At 41.1% G+C, this 23,239-nt stretch overlaps 2 protein-coding genes across 2 annotated transcripts in view; both read right to left on the bottom strand.

Moving 5' to 3' along the window:
• The window catches only part of vstm2la (V-set and transmembrane domain containing 2 like a), a 47,913-nt gene extending 34,669 nt beyond the window's left edge, over window positions 1-13,244 (bottom strand). The window contains exon 1 of the mRNA XM_084916554.1: window positions 12,906-13,244. Within this exon, the coding sequence (XP_084772680.1) occupies window positions 12,906-13,023 (118 nt within the window). The 5' untranslated portion in view covers window positions 13,024-13,244. The remainder of the gene's footprint in view (window positions 1-12,905) is intronic.
• Window positions 13,245-17,579: 4,335 nt separating this feature from the next.
• The window catches only part of ctnnbl1 (catenin, beta like 1), a 70,829-nt gene continuing 65,169 nt past the window's right edge, over window positions 17,580-23,239 (bottom strand). Inside the window, exon 16 of the mRNA XM_084916687.1 lies at window positions 17,580-18,184. Coding sequence (XP_084772813.1) covers window positions 18,096-18,184 — 89 coding nt within the window. The 3' untranslated portion in view covers window positions 17,580-18,095. The remainder of the gene's footprint in view (window positions 18,185-23,239) is intronic.

The following is a 23,239-nucleotide window of genomic DNA, read 5'->3' as shown; positions in this document are numbered from 1 at the left end:
GTAGGCAACCTGGACTAACCATAATCTGCTTCCACTAATTATAGTTCTGTTCATCTTACTCTCATCAAGAAGGCTGAATCGTTCTATACAGAGTTTCAATACATAAAGTGCTTTGGTATATACACACATATTAAAGATAAAAACATGAACATGCATTAGAGTTTGCCAGGAAAGTTAACAATTCACACTTCAGTGACCAAATAACAACTTCTCCTTTATTCTTCTTAGCAAAGGCTAGTGATGCTTAATGTTGAAATAATTAGCAGTTCAACTCAGTTCAGCTAATTTCTTTACAAAGCACTAACGTTCAATGACAAATACTAAATTTATTGCATTACTCTTTCATAACACTTAAAATCATAAATTAAATTCCTTTGGATTTGGAGAAACAGTCAGACAAAAGACTTAATTTAAGGCTAGGATAATAGGTATTATATTAAATAGCATGAACTGATTACTTGTTAATTAATTAAACAGAAACATTTTAACTGTAACTCTAACAGGCTGGTCCAGAGCTGTTATCTGCCATGCAACCAGCCATTACAAACCACACTGAGAAAATACATTTTCTCTTATGCACTTCTTCCACACCAAGCTGAGTGAAATGCTATTAGTGTGTTTGTGTACGTGTGCTTTTTCACATCTCATTCTACACTGCCCACAGGTATCAAGCTGTCCAACTCAGCAGCCCTTTGTAAATACCATGCAGGGCCTTGGACATGGCCAAGAGCTTATTAGTTGGACATGAAAGACAGAATTTGTGAATCACTGGCAGTCGGCTAAAGGAGGGAAAGAGCATGATTGGATTCAACAAGAGTGTCCCTGTCAGTGTGTGTGTGTGTGTGTAAACCCAGAACAATATTTTAAACAACTACGCACGTGCTCCGGTTAATTTAGCTTGAGTTTTGGTAATTGCAAAACCAACCACTGGCAGTAGATTCATTCACAGGCAGCAGTCACACACAAATGTCCACACTTTGTCTGTGTCCGTATACATTCACACCTGCTGTGTAAGGGAGAGGCTCTCTACAGCAGTGTAATTAGGCCTGGTAACTGCAGAAACGTTTTAATGGATAACCCTGCTTGAGAATGGCCAGGGGCAGCACACGTAATTGAGCATGGTGTGTATATGTGCTGGCTTGTGTGTGTGTAATTCACAAAGGGAGGGCTACAAAAAGGGCAATTCTTGCTGCTTGCTTTGTTTTGTTTCAGCTTTCTTGATTATGTGTGCAGTAGCACCTAATGAATGTGGATTTCAAAGCACTGTGTCTTTGCGATCACACAGATACTCAAGGATCTGAGAAGAGATCTGGTGGGGGAAGCCAGTGATGCTTTCATTGTTTTTTCTCTCAACTGAGTGGGGGTAGGGGGTCGGGGCGAGTGTTACTAGATTTGATATGCGGGAGTTGACCTCTGAAATTAAAGGTATGCTCTCTTCCTTTTCATTTGTTTATTTGTGGCTACCTAAAAACTCATTCAGAGGTGTAACCAGGATGTGCGCTGAGTAGCAAGACTTGAGGAACTTTAGTTGATGTCATTGAGCTCCCTGGTTTACACAGCTACAGTCTATAAGGAAGTTTTTTACGGGACTCCATGAAAATTGCATCCCATCATTTGGTAGCTTCCAGAACCACCTTTACCAGCAATAACTAGAAGAAACAGTAACAGTTATGACTTCATCAGTTCCTTATATCACTGTTGAGGAATTTTGGTACACTCTTATTTACAGCGCTGCTTCAGTTCATTATTTTTGGGCATTCGTTAGTGCACAGCTCTATTAAGTTCCTGCTACAACATTTCACTCAAGTTGAGGTCTGGACTTTGACTGGGCCATTGCAGCACCTTGATTCTTGACTTTTTTTTCTTTTTTTCCCCAGCCATTCTGTCGTAAATTTTCCAGTGTGACTGGGATTTTTGTCATGTTGCATGACCCAATTTTTGCCAAGCTTTAGCTGTCGGACAGATGGTCTGGCATTTGATTCTAGAATACTTTAGATTTTGCCAAACATGGCTCTGTGCTTTATAGCCAAACATCTACACTTTGGTCTCGTCTGTTGGGACATTGTTCCAGAAGTCTTGCGGTTTGTTCAGATGCAACTGTGCAAACCTAATCTATGCTTTCATGTTCTTTTCACTGAGAAGAGGGTTTCTCCTGGCAACCCTTCCAAAACAGCCACAGTCTTTAGTCTGTTTCAGTCTTTAGTTCAGTTCTTTAATTGAACTTGAACTTGCTAACTTTGGTCTGTAGAGTCTGAGATGACTAGGAAGCTGCTGAGTAGCAAGACCTGGAATCACAGAACTGCAAAGATTCCTGTGAAAACCAACTAATTTCTGACTATTAGCCAATGGACAAACTTTCACTAGCAACTTTTGGGTAGTAGTTACTTTCACAGAAGCTACAGGACGCTTATATCAAGAGCAACATACAGTATTTAAACCCAGCAATGATTTTAATTTTATCAAGCAGAAGCATTTGGTGACTTCTTCATCGTGCAATTTTCCAATTTCCCAAATTACCTCTGACACCTCAGCAGGGCAGGGCAAAGCTCATTGTTGGGCCTGAAAGGGTTTCATATTAAAGGCAATGCTGACTGAATAATGTAACCTTTCTATGCCACTATTGAAACAGTGATTCAGAAAATCATCAAAATGTACTGTAAATGCTTGGTTTGATATCAGCCACATGAAAGAAGCAAACACATTAAAGCAATCTTCAAAGTCAGCTCCCCCCTATATGATTGAAGTCATGGGAAGCTGCCTGCTGATTAAGTGATGGGTTGATTTCAAAGGACTGACACGGGGCCCCATAACATCACAGCATATAGAACAGCAGGAGTCACTGTACTTTCTTGAGAGCCTCAAGTCCTTAAGAGGCAGTTGCCATGGTGAGGAATGGGTGTGTGAAACAATCAAAGTAACTTGCATTTGAGAAGTAGGAGCTAATGAAGCTCACATGCTGAAGGATAACTGCAGCCTGCATAAGCAAGGAGACCAAAGCTGACTGCTGCTGGCAGGTTTTATCAGCTACACCAGGTGTTTTTACATATCCAGCTGATTGGTTTTCTAAAAGAGACTCCTCCAAAAAGCCATCTTAAATAGGAATTTAATATGGATGTGATACTTCCCCTTACAAAGGTCTGTGGCATGTGACTGAAAGGTCTATAAAATTCACAAAGACTGGACCTTTATGTGAGCTCCTCAGGACTGTAGGATAATAAATCCCATGATACAGCATATTGATGCATCTTAGTTGAATTATTCATCAAAAAATTATTTACATGAAGTAATTTTGTTATTGCAGAAGTCAGACAGGTTGTCAATGTGACTGACATTGTGCTTCTTGTTGTAGCAGCCAAAGCTACAGAGTTAGAATATGTATCTACCGCACATACCTGCTGCAACTGAGGACATCACGAGCAGCCTCTTCTGGCCTTCAGCAGAGCAGCTCATATAATGAATATTACATGGTAGCTCAATGGACTTGGATGATTGTTTTCTAAACCGTAAGTCTAAACCGTAGCGCTAAATGATGAGTTCACTGCAAATGAGTGACGCGACAGCCTTGCAACCACACCCAAAGGTGGTGTGGTTGATTCATTCCAAGCTCAACAAAAATGAAAACCCAGCTTTTCATTTTATTTATTCCTTCACAATTATTTTCTTTTCTTCTTTGCACATAAAGCTTTGTGTGATGCCACAGTGCCATAGAGCACCAGGATTTCATTCTTTCTTTTTCTGTGCATAATGTACAGCTTGGCCTAAAAGACTAAAAGCAGTTCAGTTTTCCGAAATGAGTCATAAGGAATCAACATTGAGCTAACTTGTAATACAGCTGCCTACTCTGGGAAAAAAAGCAGCAGAAATCAGAGGGACTCTTCAGAGAACAATGGTACTTCACTAAATTTATGTGGCACCCCGCTGAAGGCTGAGAAGCTCTTTCAGGCTGCAAATGACTGATCCTGGACCATGGATACATAACGTTCCCCTCTTCGCCTGCCTCCTTCCTCCTCCTCCTCTTCCTGCTTCAGTGAGACTGCCAACAGATGAATCCTGCCAAGTGCCTCCCCAGGAGAAGTGTGTGTGTGTGTGTTTGTGTGTCACTCTCTCTGAGTCTGAGAGTCTTTGTTTATGTGTGTATGTCTCTACTTTGATGGCAACGTTGGCAGTAATGTGTCTAATGGAAGATAAGCAACACTCTCTCAGACAAGACTTCACAGCCTAGCACTTCGCTCAACACCATCATGCTGAGAGGGAATAGAGGGAATACTCTATCCCCCCCTCTCCATCACTTGGCACGTATACACACACACACACAAACACACGCACAATTCAGTAGTGTACATCCATGCAAAGCGCACACACTGAGACACAGAACACAGAGGGTTTGGATCATCTCTGTCAAAGCTGCCTTTATCATTTCTCACACAACGTCCACAGGGCTTTGCACGCATGCACGCGCAGCACACATCCACGGGTCAGATGATGAGTTCCCGGAGATGAGTTTCTGTCATAGAGGGACACCTCAGAGAAAGTGTAGTTTTGGTAGCTGTCTGCAATCATTTCCCCTCCCAAAGAGTCTACCCCCACCTCCACCCACGCACACACAAAACCATAAAGTCTTTGTAAGTGAGCGCGGCAGAAGGTACTTGCACAGAAAGACAGAGTGAGAGTCCTTGACTGCCGGGTGACCCCCGCAGCTTGTTTGTGCCGATTTTGAAGAGAGTTCCGATCGAGGGAGAGGAGAGGTCTCGTAGTGTAGTACACACAACATGGCGAGCAGTGACAGCCGAGGAAAGGGAGGAAGAGGTGATGGAGGACACAGAATGTCTAAGACCACATTGTCTAGCAACGAGCAAAACACCTGAACCGGTGCCATGCTTCCATACAGGTTAGCCACGTTTATCGTCTTCAGTGACTCCGTGTTGTTTTGTCAAATAATATCTTTTCTGGTCGCAGAACAACTATAAAATAGCAGGAGTGACATTTAAATGTTCTGGCCATTTTCTATTATTATTATTATTTTTTTAACTGGTCATTTTTTCTTAAAATCCATTATTTATTTAATTCACTTTCTACATGAATACAAAACAAACTGGGTGGAGCCACAGAACAGCAGTTTCACTTCAAAACCTGCAGGGTTAACCTTGTGCTTATTCACGTCAGTCCAAGTACAGTAATGGCCTATGACAGTGGCAAGACTGCATAAGCCAGACTGTCCCTAAAGTCAGTCATTGTGTTATAATTTCATTAACTGCAATTTTGTTAGAGTTAATTGACTAAACTGATAAAATTCTTAAAGAGCAACTCACTGAAAAATGTATTCAAAAACACTATAAGCATTTAATTTTCACCACACAAAGACCTCCTGGGGTGCTCATGCAGCTGTTACTGTCAGGAAATAAGTGACAATGTCTGTGACTAATCATATGAGATTCTAAGACACTGTTAAATAATTACAATACTATCACAGCCCACCTCTGTTCACCATACATTGGCTCTATTTTAAAAGGCTACCCAGATAAATTGTGGCTGGCTACTCAGGTTAAGAGAGTGCTCTGGACAGTCATCCTGGTCGCTTCACACGCCACCGCAATATCCGCACAGAATCATTTCCATTTATGCTTGCTGTTAAGGCCACTGCAGTATTCTCCTGAAGAACAGGTGTCACCACTAAGACAATACACTCACATCAGCTCTGATAAAGGAAGGGTCAAAACTGGAAGCAAAGACATTGCAGTGTTTTTTCCAAAGAGGTTCTAGTTTTCAGACTGCTCCAACACATCCCTCTGTATATCTGCGTCGCTATCAGCGTTGCTGTGAAACGACAGTGTATGCCAACGGATGTGACATCATTTTTGGCGCATGCCACTGTGCGACAGGGAGTAAGCGGTGAGCATAAAAGTAGTCTTTACCCCATTGTCTTGCACTGCCGCTGGTGGCTGTAGCTTTTGTTTGGCTCTGTTTCTCTTAGCGAGCAACCTGTAGTAGGTGGAGAACTGGTTCATGTGTCACTATGCACACCAAGGCTACAAAGAACAGGGACTACTTTTACCAGCTGCAGACATCTGAGAGGCAGAAGCGTATGGATCTGTTCTGTTGTCTGTGAAGGTTCTCAGTCATCCAGGTCATCGTAGTCTAAGGAGCTTGAAAAGAAAAGCGTCTCTTGAAGACGTTTCACCTCTCATCCAAGAAGCTTCTTCAGTTCTGAACTGAATTGAGCATAAATAAAATCTAAATCACCGCACAGTCATCATGTAGCTATAACTTGACTATGCTTAGATAAACAGCTAAAGTAACAAAAATCGCATTGGCGTCCAAAACTATATTGAAGTAACGTTATTATGGATGGTCCCATCTAAGACTCTTTGCTGGCTTGGCTTGGTTTAAGCTCAGGATACTTTAAGGAAAGCAATTTAAATCTGACCATGAAACAAATCAAAAACTTGAGCAGTCGTGCTGTGCTGAGACTAACAATACCAAAGTAGCTACCCACCAAGTTGCGGATCATTACCAACCTGACCCTCCAAAACACCACTTTCAGCTAGTCTTTAATTGTGTTAATTAAAGCAGCTCTCAAGGTTTTGAGAGTTTGTTTTCAGAAATGCTAAATATGTTCACTCTCAGCAGTGCCTAGGTGTTTATTTGCTTTTGGTAACTGAAGGAGCCTTTGGGTTAATTATGCCACCCCTAGGAAGAAGCATGACCCATCAAACTGATTACGTCTATGACTACGACTAAGAGATTTCACATTTTATTTTAGTACTTCAAAATAATAAATAATAATCTAGAGTTTCCACTACTATGTGGCAGTGCTTGAAATTAAACAGCTATCATGAAGACGTAGCTATCAGCGAATGGCGAAGAGCAGGAAGAACCAGCGCCTCTTAATGTGAAAATATCACGAATTACCATTCTGAGTACACTTTGCTCACGAAAAGATGTGCAGGCAAAGTCGGGAAGACATGAAAAAGATTGATTTTTAACTCCTGAGAAAACTAAGCTGTGTATTTTGCAGAGGGAAGGAGCAGCTACAGTGGTAAGTTCTCTCCTTTGTGTAGTTTATCCTAGGCTGCCCTCCAGCACTTGTCTCCTCAGTGAGGAGTATATACTGAGGTCAGGACCTAAATGCATTGGCTCTACCTACTGCTGAGCACCAACAAGCTTTAAAACTGTCAGCCTGTCCCTCTCCCTCACCCGTCCTTCCTGTTTGTTCTGACACAGGCCTTCTTTTTCTATTTTTGAATCACTTTCTGTGCAGCACATTCACTGACAGTAGCAGAGAGACAGAGAGAGTATTCGCCTGAAGGAAATTCAGGCTACAAAACCTATAAGGAAGAAAAGCAACAATCCAACACATATTGTCAAATTAGCCATCTTATTGACACAGTCTAATCATTTGAGAGGCTGAATAAACAGAGGCTTGTATATGGTGGTGCATCAAAGGAATGCTAATAGTTTCATTTCCAAATAATTTGATTATTAGTGATTAATTGTTGTCTATGAGAAAACTGAAATTCTCACAGTTTTTCAAAAGCTATTGTTTTTCCCCATCAACACTAACAAAAAAACAACCATATCTTATTTATGATGGCACCAAAGAGAAAAATCCAGCAACCTCAAATGCTTAGCATTTTTTAAATAAATAATTCAAACAAATGTTTATCAAACCTGCACTCAATTCATCTGTTAATTGCCAAATCAATCACATTGATCAACAATGTTGTAAACCCCCATATGCAGTGTTGGGTTGGGTGTACAGCGCACTACACCCTGTGTCCTGAATCCTATTTATTATCCTCTTTAACTCGTTACACAAAACTTTAACAGATCTTTAAACTGTAGATCACAGTTTTTGTTGAATATTGTAAAAATTAAGATATGCCTTGCTCTTGAAGCCAATATTCACCTTCTATGCATTAACCCAGGAAACCATCTTTTCCCCGGTGTTAACAAAGCAGCCTGAGACATAAAAAAACAACAACATTGATTCAATCACCTCAAGTTTGTTGCTTAGCTCTGTTAAGAGTGGTTATTTCTGTAAGATGACGTGCAGCTGTGTACAACTCATCCCCAATGTTGCCATTTCCTCATGGCAGTTAGTTATGGTGGCTACATTTTACCGATGTTCCTAATCCCAGCTACAAAGCTCTGGCTGATTGACTGGAAACAGGATTCAGTGTGCTCAGCTACTGATCTATTCTCCACCCACTCAAAGGAAGAATATGGCTAGTAATTCAGGGGATGATGTCGAGAATCACATTAAGTTTCCAAATGCTTTATCAATGCTTTCCCATTAAAGTACGTTATTATAATCATGGGGCTGGCTTAATAAGCCGTAAAATTTAGCACTTAACAGTAACATGTGCAGTGCATTTATTTTGTGTCTAAAGAATTTATCCTGTGTTCTTTTGGAAAGGCTAGTAAATGCATGGCCCACGGGCACGAGGCCAAAGTTGAAGTATGACTCACTAACAGACCGAGGAGCAGATGTGAAAACTGAAACACTGCTCTCATTTTCTTCATTACCTTTTATTTAACTGAATATTGTTACAAAATCTCTCTGAGATGAAGCAGCTGTTTTGGTAATTATTCCCAAAAAAGCAAATACCACGCATTGTTTACTCAGTGCTACTGGGATAGGTGCCCATATTAGCTGACCCAGTTCAGTCTTCTATATAAGTAACAGTAATTCAGTGCACCTGACTGGCTTTTTTTTTTTTTTTTTACGACAGCCATTCTTCTTTGTAGTCACTGCAGTGATGATGTATGGAACCCCAGTATCATGTACTGAGTCACCACCATCACATGTGAACCGCGAGTGCGGCGATGAGCAGACGTCGACATTTGGTGTGCGATTCCATAGAAGACAGGAGTAAACCCTGCTAGCTGCTGTGCAGTGTTTGCCAGTGATACTGTGTTGGCTGCTGTTAAATTTTTAATAGTCTAACAGTATTGTGATGTCATTAATTGGTGCTCCAGTTTGCCTTCACTGAAAGTCCCATCTGCACCTCCTATATTTATAATGCAACAAATCCTCAAAAAGGGCGTTTCAGTCGGTAAGAACAGTTGTAAAGGAGGTGTAACCATCACAGTCTGTGGCTGCATGTGTGCCAGATTGTTTGGGGTGGGGGGATATGCTCGTGCGCCCATTTACTATATTCTTCTCAAATAACTGTCACTTTGTGGAGGGGCAGCCATGCCTGAAGCCTTTTAAGACAGTGCAGCAGCCATAAAACATTCTTCCTTCACTGAATGGAGCGTAATTCACTTGTTGGAAAGAGAAAAATTAGTTAATCCAATCTATTAATGGGAAAGTGGTGCTGGTTTCTCTGGTGGCAAAGGTCAACTTTTGTGAAGATAAATGAATGGTGTTAAGTGAAGGCTCACAAACATCTATTCTTTAACATGACCTGTTTTACCTCGGAAAATGGTTTTATGCTGAATAAAAGGGGTTAAAGATGATTCATAGACAGCTCTGGTAATATTATTCAAACTTGAGCTCTGTTTTCTTATTACTTTCTTTCTTTTTTTTTGTTTTACATTGTTATTTTCCCCCAATGGCTCATTTACCCTCACTGATTGGAAGCCAATTGACTGGTTGGAATAATGGCTTCACATCCTCCTAATTAGGAGTTAATTGAAAAGTATCAAAGACTAAAACAGCGTCTAGGCAGATGCAGACAGGAAATCCTTGCTCGATTTTCATAAAGTTCAAGGCTGTTTTTCTTTCGACACTTTTATTTGCTTCTCTTCGTTCCCACTCTTTTGTATAAAGCTCATGCAGGAAAGGAAAAGCGAGGATGAATTATGACCCCCAGAGGCTCAGAAACCACAAATACGATCCAAATGGGAAAGAAAATGAAGGTCTCTTGATTTCCTTCAGTTGACCCTGTCGTGCCATTTGTTGAACATGACTCACGGTGGTGCAGCTCATGCTGTGAATTCACCTCATAACTATGGATGTCATGGCAAAATTGTCTTCTGCAAATACAAAGGTGTTAACTGAGTACAGGTGGGTTTATCCCCATCAAACTCGCTGAACCTTCATCGCTCCTACCCTCCTCACTCATTATGAAAAACAATCCATTTGAAAATCCTATTAGACTTAACCCCATACCACAGTATTATGCACCGTGCTTTACTAATTATTACATTGCAAGGCCATTTAGTATTTCAATTAGGAACTAGACTACATGAATCTGGTAATGCACTTGGTTCTGCAGGAGTTTTAAATCTCTTGTTGCCCTCCTCTTTTCTCTCATTTTTACCCCCAGGACAAAACAAAAACAAGTGTATCTGCACACACTCATTTCCATAAAAATCCTGCACATCCACTGTCCTAAAATATGTCTTCCCACAAGCACGTTATTCAGCTTGAAGTAAGGAGTCAGAGTCATTATTTTACAGATGCACCGCGACCTGTCATGAAATATTTTTCATGTTGGTCCATATGGAACAAAATGATAAATATTTTAAGCTGAAATGCTAGTGTTTCGCTAGGATGTGACTACAAAGGGGGTGAGGGATCTAATGAATGGTGTATATAATGAGAATCCAGCTCAGACTTTACACCAGGTTGGATGCTGCTAAATCATGTTGCCAGAGGGAGTCCCTGTGGTGACCACAGAGCATCCAATATATTTGGATCCCTGCAGGTACAACCTTAAGGCAGCCCCTTGACAAATATATAGTGAGATAGTGATGATCCCAGACAAACGTCTTAATGATATGTGGATACGGACAGCCTCATCCATCTGTAAACGTCAAACAAAAACATGTGACATGGTTAACTGTTGAGGGGTCAAAGGTTTTTCCTCCATAAATGAGCACCTGTTAACGTGTGACTATGATCTATATATAAAACCACATTAAGGAGTTCAGCTCAGCTTGTTACAGAACCACATTCATCAAATTCAATTTAAAAAAATTTGAATTTGCTGACTTTTAAAGGTACAGTATGTGGAACACGTTAATCTAGAAGGGGGTGCTGTTGCTTAAAAAAAAAAGAAAAAAAAAAGCATGCAGTGGCTGTTCCAGACCCAAAGAAGTGCAACTTTTATGTCTTAGCCCAACTTAGTTTCATCTCTACTGGACGTGGACATCTGCAACCAATGTTCATGTCAACAAATCATCCAACAGTAAACCTGCATGGTGATCTGCTGGTGGAGCTACACAATCTTTTTTGCTACTGGAAGTAAACCTCCAGACTTCTGCACGGACTGATGCTGATGGCCGGGGTGTCAGTGAGGGGTGGTAAGTGCTGTAAGCAGAGTGTAAGGAGACATACCTGCAGCCATTAGTGCTAGGATAAAAAAAATCTCTCCAGTGGCTCCTCACCAGAAGGAGCCACTTCTACTTCATTCATCATTGATCTGCCCTTCAATATGATTGACAAGTAGCCAGAATTATTGACTCTGTAAAGGAAAAGAATGTGATCTCTGCTGCTTATTTCTTCTCATGTTGGACAGAAGATTAGATTATGCTAGGTTCACAGCAGCATTATAAAACGGACCAGCACTAGCTAGTTAGCGTGCTTACAGACTGAAGCCTGGATTGGTTGCGCGCACGGACAGCTAGAGACCTGAAGGCTGAATAGTCATTCCTGTTATACTTCTTTGAAGTCCACTACCTGAGCAAATGCGTATTTGGTGCACCGTAATGTGAATTCTCTGCAGACTAGTTCCTCGCACTTACTGTTCGGTGATGATGTTTATGCCACAGGGACCCAATTGGACCCTAGACACAGGAAGTATAAAATCCTTTTCACAATACGTCTTTGATTGTTTTGGGGTTTTTTACATTTAGTTGAAATTGGCACTTCCTTTTTAACGTTTTATACTAATAATCCTACATATTACACCTTTCAAATGTGAAATTTGTAGGAGTATTATAGATATTTAGGATTATTTTCTGCTTTTGTTTTTTTGTTTTGTCAAAAATATCAACATTTTTACAGCTCTGGTTTCAGCCACTTCTCCATTATTTTATATTTATGACTTTGTTTGAGAGACCTTGCATCTCATTTTTGATGTAATCATGTTTTAAGGTGCATTTTTACATTACGAATGGCGTGCCTTAGAGTCTGAGTGCACATTTACCACTGAAAGAAAAGTGTACTTCTTTTTTCGACCCAGACAAACACAACCCTGCCAAGCACATCTGCCAAACTGGCAGCATGACACCTGTGGAGATTGGCAGGCTCAGCCAAAGTTGCCAGGACAAACTGGGGAGCTGTGGCATTCACTGTGTGTTTGACTTTATGACATAGCCGAGCGAAAACCCTGGAGGCCATTTAGGAAAGCTCCTGCTGAGAAAGAAGGGGGGCTGATCCGAGCCAGATCAAAGGTTCCTCAGTAAAGATTTTACTTGGATATGACAAGAGAATATTAACATCCACCTGTCAGCTGGCATCACCTCTCCTCTGGCAGGATGAATCACGCACCGATCAGGAGGCAGGAGGATGAGCAGAACTGGTGGAAAGCCGCAGCACTCAGAGAAAACAAAATCATGCCAGTCATGAGGGCTGGTTGGCTCGCCATGCATCACAAGATCACAACTCATTAAAATGGTGATCACATGAATCAGATTTCACTGGAAATGGTCTAAATTTAAATGATAAAGCTTGCTGTCTGACTGGTTGATGAACACTTTTTGTATTTCCAATTTTATGCATGAACGCAAAACAAAAACAACAACAACAAACAGAAGCACTTTTAGTGACCTAAACACACACAAAGAAAACACACATTTGCACTAGTTGACATCATCATCGGCACCAGCCTCAAGCCCGTGCGATGCTCTTTGTTCCACCTCTGCATATGAGCAGATGGCATCACCTGTGCCACCCTCTCCACAGCCTCCTTTTCCATGAAAGAAAAGAAGTCCGAAGCGGAGCTCACACCTACCGTTCCCAGAGATGTGGTTCTCTATCTCGCCGTGTCCAGCTTGCCTCGTGGAGACACTAAGTTGCATGTAGAGTCCCATGTAATGTAAACTCCCCAACAGCACCCTGAACGCTCCCATTTCGCTTATGTTTTGTCTCGCGCTCTTTTTCACATCGAGTGGAGTGCACGTCGAAAACAAAATTTTTCTCTTTTTTTTCTTTCTTTTGTTGTTGTTTAATCCGGAAGGATTGTTCTGGCGACGAAGGGAGTGGGATACCTGCGAGAAATAACGAGGAAGTCGCCGCAGCCTCCTCCTGTGCCAGCTGTCTGACTGACTGAGTGAATGTGGCTCTGCTTCCGCTCACTCGGTCCTACATGCGGCGGAGGGAGACTTTTCCCCCATTAGAAAGTGCCGCGGCTTGCAGTGGGGAATATCAATTATGAGAGGAGTGATATTACAAGCATTCAGCAAACTTAATGACGCTGAATTTGTCATTAACGAAATCCGCTTTTATGAAGCGGCGCGAGGCCACTAAAAGCTGAAAACCCTTATTAAGCTAGTATTCAAACTAATTAGTATTTTAGTATTATAATGTTTTCATAATATGAGTTAATGTCGTCGCGGATGTGTTTTTTCACCAGACAAGCGTGCAAGGGAGGTATCAAAAATTAGGATTGGGTAAACAAAGTGTTGCTCAGTGGCTTGTTTCATCACTGTATACACACACTGCTAAACTCTGAAATAACTGAGCCCATAGTGGGCATCACAACCACATATGGCTAACTGCTTTTTTTCCTGTCCACGCCAATGTTTCCTGTGCACCCAAATACATTGGCGCTGTTTGGGGGTCTCATAGCTCACCTCTTGCGTCCAATGTGAACCACTCACTACCAATGTGAGTGGTGGGAAATAATTGTTTCTTTTGATGTAGCTGACAGTCTGCTCACTGATTCATTGCATTGTTTAGACTAGCAGAGCCACAGTAATGAGCTTCATCGCTGATTTGGCGCTTGAGTGTGGTTTGTTTGCTTGAGAGACTGATGTCAGGGGCTGTGTGTTGTGTAGCTGTCCGTGGTGCTGAAATGTAGCCTCACTGCTGTTCGCATGAGCAGTATAGAGATCAGATTTCTCAATATAGGGCAGCCCAGCCAAGAGCATCATTTTTGTCCACCTTGTTAACCAAAATAACATAAAACTCTGGATGGTGTTTTTTTTTTTCTTATTAGCTCTGCTAACTGGATTTTTTTTTGTCTTAAGTGCTTCAAAAATTGTGCAAAAAAGAAATTAAAACTTTATTTTGTTTAATGTTTCTGTCTAGCTCACAACTTTGAATTACTTAGCTTAAGATATGTATTTGTGTTATTTTCCAGTGGTGGGTGTGTTTCACACAAGGCACAGTTGAAATATTGAATCAAGTCGCTAAAGGGGCAGCTGCCCCTCCAGTCTTAGGTCAGTATGCAGTAGCATTGCACTCTCTATCAAATATTGCCCGTTCAACATAATTTGTCCAGTGTTTTGTTCCAATAACCTTGTGAAAGCTATGCATTCTTTGTTTTGGAGGCAGGAAACAATTTTTCATAGTATTTTTTCCCTCTTGTCCACTAACACCATTCTTTCAGTTTTTCCCGTTTTTCCCTCAATCATAGGTGCTTGTAGGACATTGAACAGAACTTGAGCAAGAGCATAACTCGTTAGGAGTGTCCTCCTAATGGAAAAGGAGTACACTGTTGATGTTTTGCTTGTCATTCTGGTTGTAATACCTGATAGTCACTTTACAGGGGTGCCATTAGGGCACACTTACAGTTGTACGTGTGCTAGTAATATTTTGCCAGGTCTCACTGAAAAACTATTTTCACAGTAGGGAGCGAGAGTGGATACTCTGGTGGAAACATCTTATGCAGCAATAAGTTCAGCCCCTATGCTGAGTTCTGGCGCAGAGCGGCATTTGGACTACAGGAGCAATTAACTTTTTTCGAGCCTGCGAGTTTTAGTGCTGTTAGCTTTATGTATGCGAACTGCTAATGAGGCAAAGTTGATGATGCTGAGAACTTAAGGAAAAATCAGTTTCAGTGGTGTAAACTCACGGCCACATGTACCCCACCAATATCGATCGACCAGTCGGGGCATTTAAGGCACCATGCTGGCAGACTGAACTCAAAACCAATGAGAGACGGTTGTCATTAGACCAAATCTCACCTGTCTCTTCCTTTACCTTAGACAGCCATTAATATAGGTAGAGGGTGTTAAACAGCCAGCCCGCCCCTCTCCCTGTCACCACCGGTATGCTTACTCAGTGTCTGCTGTCTACATGGGCGAGCTCATGACTGAATATGTCAACTCCCGGCCTGCTAGATGTGTTTAGCGAAAGTCGCATACAGTGATTTTGCCTGGCAGTATACATAGATTGTTGCCATCCTTCCCCCCTCATCACACTGCTTTTGTTATTTCTTGTCATGTTTACTGAGGGTCAAAATACACAGCTTTTATTATGCCAACATTTCAAACCTAAATATTATTAGTGCTAATACAAATAAGACTTGGGATTTTTGACTATAGCTACAGAGCTATATTTAGCCTTACATGTTAGCTTTACAGATTTTATCTGGTGTGTGTGCAGATCTATTTCTCTCTCTCTATATATATATATATCAAAGCATTAAGGTGTCTGTTTTGCGAACTTTACCAATCCCTCTGCTCACTCTCAATATCAGAATACCTTCTTCTTCCCTACTAAAAAGAGAAAAGCTCAAAACCACAGTGGTGCACAGTGTTTGCACTCAGTCATTCGGAAAATACAATTATTCTCCCTCCCCTCGGCTGTGAAATTGCTGTACAACCGCTGTTAAACACGCTGCAGTCATAATCACTGATAGGAGATGCATGGGGCTGGGCCTCCTCTGCCAATACGGTATGCAAACGACGCCCCGCCGCTCTACCCATCTTGTTACTGAGTGATATTAGACTTTGTAAAGGCACTTAGGAAATGCAGCAGATGTGGCAGCTGTCAGTGAGTATCACACCCAGTCCCTCCCACCACTGCTGCCTCCTGTCAGCAGTCATGGTCAAGGATCTGGAGAGGACATGGTGTACTTAAACGGGTGATTGATAATGTAAGCCCGTTTCTAACAAAAGTTGGGATATAGTGTAATAAAAACCAGAAGCCATTAATTTAAAAAAATTTTTAACCGAAGCTGAACCTTTCAAGGTAGAAAAGCACTTTCCGTGTTCCACAGTCAAATAGTTTAGATTCAGGATCTGCAAATAATCTTAATATTTAATCGTCATCATCTATGGTTCAGATGCATGTTTTGACAGAAACCTGACATAACTGCGTCATATAAATCTCTTAATAGGCTCAGATGGACTTGGGCACAACCATATGCAACTGTATTAATGTTCTAAATAAATTTGGCTCTGAGGTTTATTGCTCTTTGTAGATTTAACCAACTTAATTCAACAAGATATAACTAGACGTAACACCTGCTTCCCAACATCTATCAAGTATAAAGCTAGTATGAAGGTGGATATTTTAGATTTAAGAATCCTCAGCTAAAATCTAAAATTGGTGTGTGACCTGACTTAGCAATGACCATAATCGACACAAGTGTCCTGCACAAGTCTAACACAGTTCATCACTTAAACTTCTGCCTCTGCACCTATGAAGAAAAAAAAAACCTGTCCAGTATTTGCGGTCAATAACACAAAATGATTGTATTTAATTTTATTGTCAATCAGCCCAATGAAGCACTTCACTCTCAGACTCTGTGCCTTACTTGTGGTTCCTAACATATTACAAAGAAGAAAGAGGGAGAGCATTCAGGCCGCTCTTCTGTGAAACCAGCTCCCAGTTTGGATTCAGGAGACAGACACCCTTTCTGCTTTTAAGATAAGCTAAAAACTTTACTTTTTGATGAAACTTTATAATTAGGGTGACCCTGTATCCCCCCTTAGGGATGCTGCAATAGGCCTAGGTTTCTGGGGGTTTCCCATGTGTTTATACACAACTCTGCATTAAATCATTAATTATTCTAATCTCTGACTTTATTCCACAGTGTGTCTTTTGTCCTGCCTCCTTCCCCTCATCCCCATCCAGTGGCCGGCTGATGGATGCCTATCCCGGAGCATGGCTCTGCTGGAGGTTTCTTCCTGTTAAAATAGAGTTTTTCCTTCCCACTGTCACCAAAGCGTAAATTCAGTCTTTATATAGAAATTACTCTTATCAGATAATGATGATACTAGGCTGATATTCTCTCTCAGTTAACATGTAATTCAGTTAACATGTTTTTTTTTCTCCCAAACAAAGATGCAGCCTGGCGGACAAGACAGAGACAATAATGCAGTAGGTCTGTTTGTGTACACAGCTGTACTGTAATCCACCTCCTCACTGATGTGCTTGAACAGCATCAGCGTCAACGAAAAACAGCAGTGGGCTGAGAGCTCCGGGAGGCTGCTGCGATCCATCCGTGGGTGGGTTTAGACAAGTAAAGAAGAAGCAGGTCTGCCTTTCCGCAAGGATTCTAATATTGCGAACGGGGCTGCAGATATAGGCTTGCTGTCTCCATCTGCGCGTCCGTGCAACAGTAACCAAGTGGGGGTATAATGAAATTCATGTGCACAGACTGTTATCAGCTTGCTGTGCTAATCCTACGCTGTAAAACATGACATTTAATCAAAATCAAAATGGCCATTCAGAATTCCATTACCACATGTTTTTATTAGAAAATATTTTACACCTAAATCCATAAAAAACAAAAACAGAAACAAAACAGACCAAACAAAAACGTGCCAGGTAAAAAGCTTTGAGGGGGGAATTTCTGAGTTTAAAATCTGTGTCCATGATTATCCTGCAGTGTCCAACACCAGAGTTCAGTAAATAAACAGCACTGTTGCTGAGAGTAGTCTTGCTGGCTGGGTGTTTCAGTCAAGATACAATTTTCTGCCCTCCAAACTCAACTCCCACTGTGTCTGCAGTAAACATCTTCATTGGAACTGAACCAGTTCTCTGACACAAGACTTAGACAAGTAGACAAAAAGGATATTATTAACTTAGGGCTGTAATTTTAAATTCTTTCTCACATGAAACCCAATCTCCCTCCACTGAATGCTTTTAGCTGTTTCTGTTCATTTAATCATTAATTTTCTGGGTTTGATGATCACCGAGGTTCTTCGTGTTTGAGGGTGGGAAAGCGTGAGCAAGAGAAGAAGTGAGCTTAGAAGTTGTCTGCAAGGTCCATGATCCTCTTCCGCTCGGCCTCTTTGAACTCATCGCTCTTTCCATCTCCGATGCTCTCGGCGTACTCTGCAATACATAAAGAAAAATCAGAGGATTAGTTGGCTTGACAGCACAGCCGTGGGCCTTCTAACTTTTGCGGTTAAACAGAACATGCTTGGTGCCAGAAATTGACAGAATTGGTCCTCCTCCGGCACTGAACAGGAGGCGAATGAGGGAAGAAAAACAAAGTACACTTCAGATTTAGGAATTTTCCTAAGAAGTTTAATTAGAATAATGTAAGTTCAATAATTCATTTGTTCAATAAAACAGACACAAAAACGCAAAGATATTCACAGAAAAACAAAAAATTATGAGATGGGTTTTTGTCAAAGCCACCAAAAACTAACCAGTGCTCTGGTCCTGAAACACCACCTCACTTCAGCTTTACTTTGTGCTGATTCATTGAAAACTGACTGAATACAAATATACTTTGAATTATGCATGCAAGCTGATTTGAGAAACTGACCATCAAGGGCCCTGGGGCAAGTCTGCAGTTCAGTTAGAAATTACTGGCAATGACGCCTGCTTCCTGCACTTAAAATGCTGAATAATTAGAAAGAAGCAGAGCAGAGATGCTGTAACTTCAGGAGGAAGAGTGAAAGCTATTCTCTGTATATTAAAAGGACTAAGCGAAAGGGAACTATGCATTAAAAGGCTTTTGTTATTAAATAGCCTTTCACTCTAGTCTAGACATTCTTCAGTCTGTACATCACTTTTCAACAAAAAGTCAAATTATAGGATGTTTCCTGTGGAAAGAAAGAAAGAAAAAAAAAAAAAAAAAAGGCTTTTCTATAATAAGATGCCCTGCAGCAGTGGCTGCACCGAAATCTACCCTGTTTCCTCAGTAACCAGTCCAGGTGTATTGTGCAGTGCTTGTACTTAAGTGTGGACTGCTCTACATCTGACTGTTTTCTTTATTGTCTGCCTCTCGCACGAGCCCTCTGAGACAGCGCGACGGTCGATTTGTGAGTCTAATGTGCAGAAAGTTGCAGCTGCCGCAGCCCCGGCGGAGTCCATGCATCCGGCGTCTCTCTCACCCAGCCTCTGAGGCAGGGATTACACATTAAACCCAGGGATGTCGAGACAGAAAGATGGAATAAAAAATAAATAAATAATAAAAAAAGACTATTTTTCTCTGGGAGACACTTCAGAGAGAAGAGAATGAAGGGGGGCTTTCCTCACAAGAGCCCGCAGGGTTTAGGAGGATAAAGAATGGCTGCCAAAGACACAGAGAAGATTTTGCTTTTGAGGGTAGAAGGATGTTTTTATGTTATTAGATTGTACATAAAGGATAGTGACAGATGTAATAGGGCTGAGGACGAACCTCAAGAGATACTGTAAAAGAATACTATTTGTCTACAGATGTTCTAGAGGAACAGGCAAAATTATTTATTATGTTAATTCTGGTTTTATAAGGACCTGTTTCTTAATTTTTCATCGTTCTGACAAAAACAAAAGAAATCAGTTTAGACTTTAAAAAAAATGCGTTGATGCTCAAAAAGCAGGATATGGATATACAAAAATTTTTAAGTGTTTCCACGTGTCAAGAACTGGAGTGAGAAGTATCAACTATAAATTCAAAGAGAGCCACGCAGCACAGAACAAGCCTGGCAGAGGTAGGAAGGGAACTATTTCAAGGACATTGGAAAGAAAACAATTGAGAGATATTTCTTGAGACCCCAGAACAAATGCAGAGACACGAGTGAACTTAGCCATGTTGGGAAATGTAGTCCCAAAGAAGATAATCACTAGAACCCTGCACAGGAAATCATGAAAAAAGGATTTAGGATTATTTTGAAAAATAAACCTCAAGCAGTCAGCAGGTAAACTTGGTCTGGGTCATCGTTTTTATCTTCCAGAACAACAAGAACCAAAGCACAAAGCCCTGATCTGAATTCTACTGAAAATCTGTGGGGTGAACTGAAGATCAAGGTCCATCCCAGACGACCATCTAATGTTAAAAAGCTTGAGAGATTCTCCAAAGAGGAATGGGCTAACTTGCAGACATGCCTAGCACACCTGCTGCCCACTGTACGGCTACATCCTACAAATCTGTATCTATCAGAGTAGTGTGGGAGAGCATTAATAGCTATTTCATGGTTCTTAAATGGCATGGTAATTGGTTTTAACTCATTATTTAAAACCAGTAGCACTTTTAAACTCCTTAGCTGACCAAGTGCATAAAGTTGTCTTTGTCTACAGTGATTAGGGCTGTGCGATATGACACAAAATCTCATATCCCAATATAAGACATCTATCGTCCGAAATGATATAAATCACAAAAATTTAACATTTTTTTGTAAATTCTGTGAATCTCGGGCAGCCCGACTTGCGTGAAGTGTTTCCAGATGGGTGTCATGTAGCTGGAGTAGAGTATTTTAACCGATGCATGAAACGATACATTTTAGACATAAGTTGTAGCGGCCGCCGTTTTCTTTGTGAGTATTTATTACACGGCGTGCTGCGGGGAAAAGCCTGTTCTAACGTCTAAGTCTAAGGTTTATTTTTTAACACCTGACGGTCTTTTTTGCTTCTCATCCGAAAATACTCTGCATACTCTTTCACGTGATTCAGTTTATTTTGAAAAGTCTCAACAGGATCTTGAGCTTTATTGTGAAAAGTTTATGTGGAAAATAAACAAGCAAAGACGCGATGGTTTTATCGTCGTTATTGCTAAAGACAACGCATAAATACAGGCGCTTGTCCGTCCGTAGTGTGGTTATATTAAATATAAGAGAAAGAGAGAACTTTAAGAAATTAATATAGCCACTACAGTGACCATCAGAACGATGAAAAAATATTGCCGTAAACAGTTTATTTTGCGACACCACGAAAGAAACAATAGCGTAAAATTAAACGATAGACGTTTTTATATCGTCATCCGATATATATCGTTATATCGAACAGCCCTAACAGTGATTAATAAATGTCTTTCTCTAACTCTTATTCAATAGGAAAGCTATTAACAACAACACTTTCTATGTTTCCTCACCACAACAAATAACACCTAAATGTAGCATGATGCATTCTTTTTCATTAGGAATTTTAACTTTGTAATGCCACTCATGGAAAGTAATGTCAACCTTTGTAGGTCAAAATATGTATGTATAAAATTTGCATTCAGAAATTCTAAAAGAAGAAAAATATTTCACATGATTTTAACACCACGCTTCAGTTGGAGATAGCATTTATCATGCTTTAAAGCCCACAGTACAGCAAAAGTATAGATAAGTAGACTGTAGTCAGTAAAAGCAGAATTTCAAGTCCCTGCAAAGTTGTAATGAACGGAGTAATTAGCCGAGTTTGGCCACTTCCATGTTAGTTTCATTTTTTTAGGTCACTGCTTATTTCACTAAGATGAAGTCTGAGGTAAATCTGAGAGTAAATAAATGGAAAATGCCAAGCTGTGCGTACAGTTGAGTCTGACATTTATTGTCAGCTTTATGCAAGAAATTCATGCCAAGTTTTGATTTTCTCTTCTAAACAGCTTGAGCTAACAGAGATTTTTTGAAAAATGCATAATTCTTTGACTGTTCTGTACAGTGAAACGTGTAGAGAGACAATGATAATACCTAATAGCTAAAACTATTAAAACTATTTTAAGAAAGTGACGGAAGTGACGGAGAAAGGTAAGCGACCCATGTTGTAGGTGACGTCAGACGCCGGAGATTTGGCGGGAAAAAAAAAGAAGCGAATGGTAGCATAGAATTTAACAAAGTTTCTTTAAACTTCAGTATTGCCAAATAAACTAACCAACTGTCATATAACTAACAACATCTGTCCTATCATCTCTAACACCCTGGAGGACAACGAGGAGAGTTTAGACGCTCTCCAAGAATACATCGACTGGTGCTTCGAAGATTTAGTAATGAAGAAGGCCCAGAGCGCGTCTTCCCCGGCCAAAGCTGAGACGCCGTCATCTAAAAGATATCGCCCGGCAGACTCCCCCGGCACAACATCGCCTGCCGGCAAAGATATCGTCGACATCCTGGAGTCAATCGATAAGCGATTGTCCAGTTTTGATGCAAGGCTGTCCCTGGTGGAGATCTTACACCGGGAATTTAAATCTCTAAAAGAATCCCTGGAGTTCAGCCAGCGGCAGGTGGAAACACTTGCTGCGGAGAACGCCACGCTACGGGACTCGGTCAAATCTCTAACCGAAAATGTGACCCAATTAAACATAGAAAATAAAAAAATAAAAGAGACCGTTATAGATTTACAAGCCCGTAGCATGAGAGATAATCTGGTGTTTTCTGGTATTCCAGAGTCTGCCGGAGAGGACCCGGAAACGACCGTGAGAAGCTTCATTAAAATCCACCTGAAGCTGCCGGAGGACACGGTGAAAAACATAGGGTTCGAAAGAGTGCATCGCATAGGGGCTCCGAAGACAGGAAGCGGGAGACCACGTCCTATTGTAGCCAAATTCGGCCACTTCAAGCAGAAGGAGCAGGTGAAGAGTCGCGGCAGAGAGCTGAAAGGAACGAATTTCAGCGTGAACGATCAGTTCCCCAGAGAGATCCTGGAACGACGCAGGGTCCTCTTCCCAGTCCGACGTAGTTTTATCCAGAAAGGCTCCCGGGCTGTCATCGCCGTGGACCGGCTCTACGTGGACGGACAGCTCTACCGCGACCCTGGCACCACTCCATGGCTGTATTGACCGCACACCAGATAAGAATCCGCTACACTATTCTCTTCACTCACACTCTCTTGTATTAACTTTTGCTTAACTATGTAATTTCAGTTTGCTAATTTAGTATAACGTCACCGTCACTCTCCACCAATGCTTTAATTGGAATGTTTTCGTTTTTATTTCTTTTTCCCTCTCTCTCTCGTCGCGCACCTTGCTTTTTGGTTTATTTGCTTTTCTTTTCTATCACTATGTCGATCACCTGTTTCCCTATCCATCCACAAGCGGCACTGTCTATTTCTACATGCTTACTCTGCACGATCACGCACACACATGCGTTTAAAGGCAACACATTTACAACAGCCACACAGCGCACACAGATATCGGACACATGCACACATTTGCTCATATTAGTTATTATGCACACACATAGTCAGACCTATGGAGCTTCTTGC

This window comes from Perissodus microlepis, chromosome 20, assembly GCF_051167445.1.
Source record: "Perissodus microlepis isolate ML-2025 ecotype Zambia chromosome 20, ASM5116744v1, whole genome shotgun sequence".
Classification (NCBI taxonomy): Eukaryota; Metazoa; Chordata; class Actinopteri; order Cichliformes; family Cichlidae; genus Perissodus; species Perissodus microlepis.
Note: the sequence above shows the minus strand (reverse complement) of the source record. Positions and strands in the feature narration are given on the sequence as shown.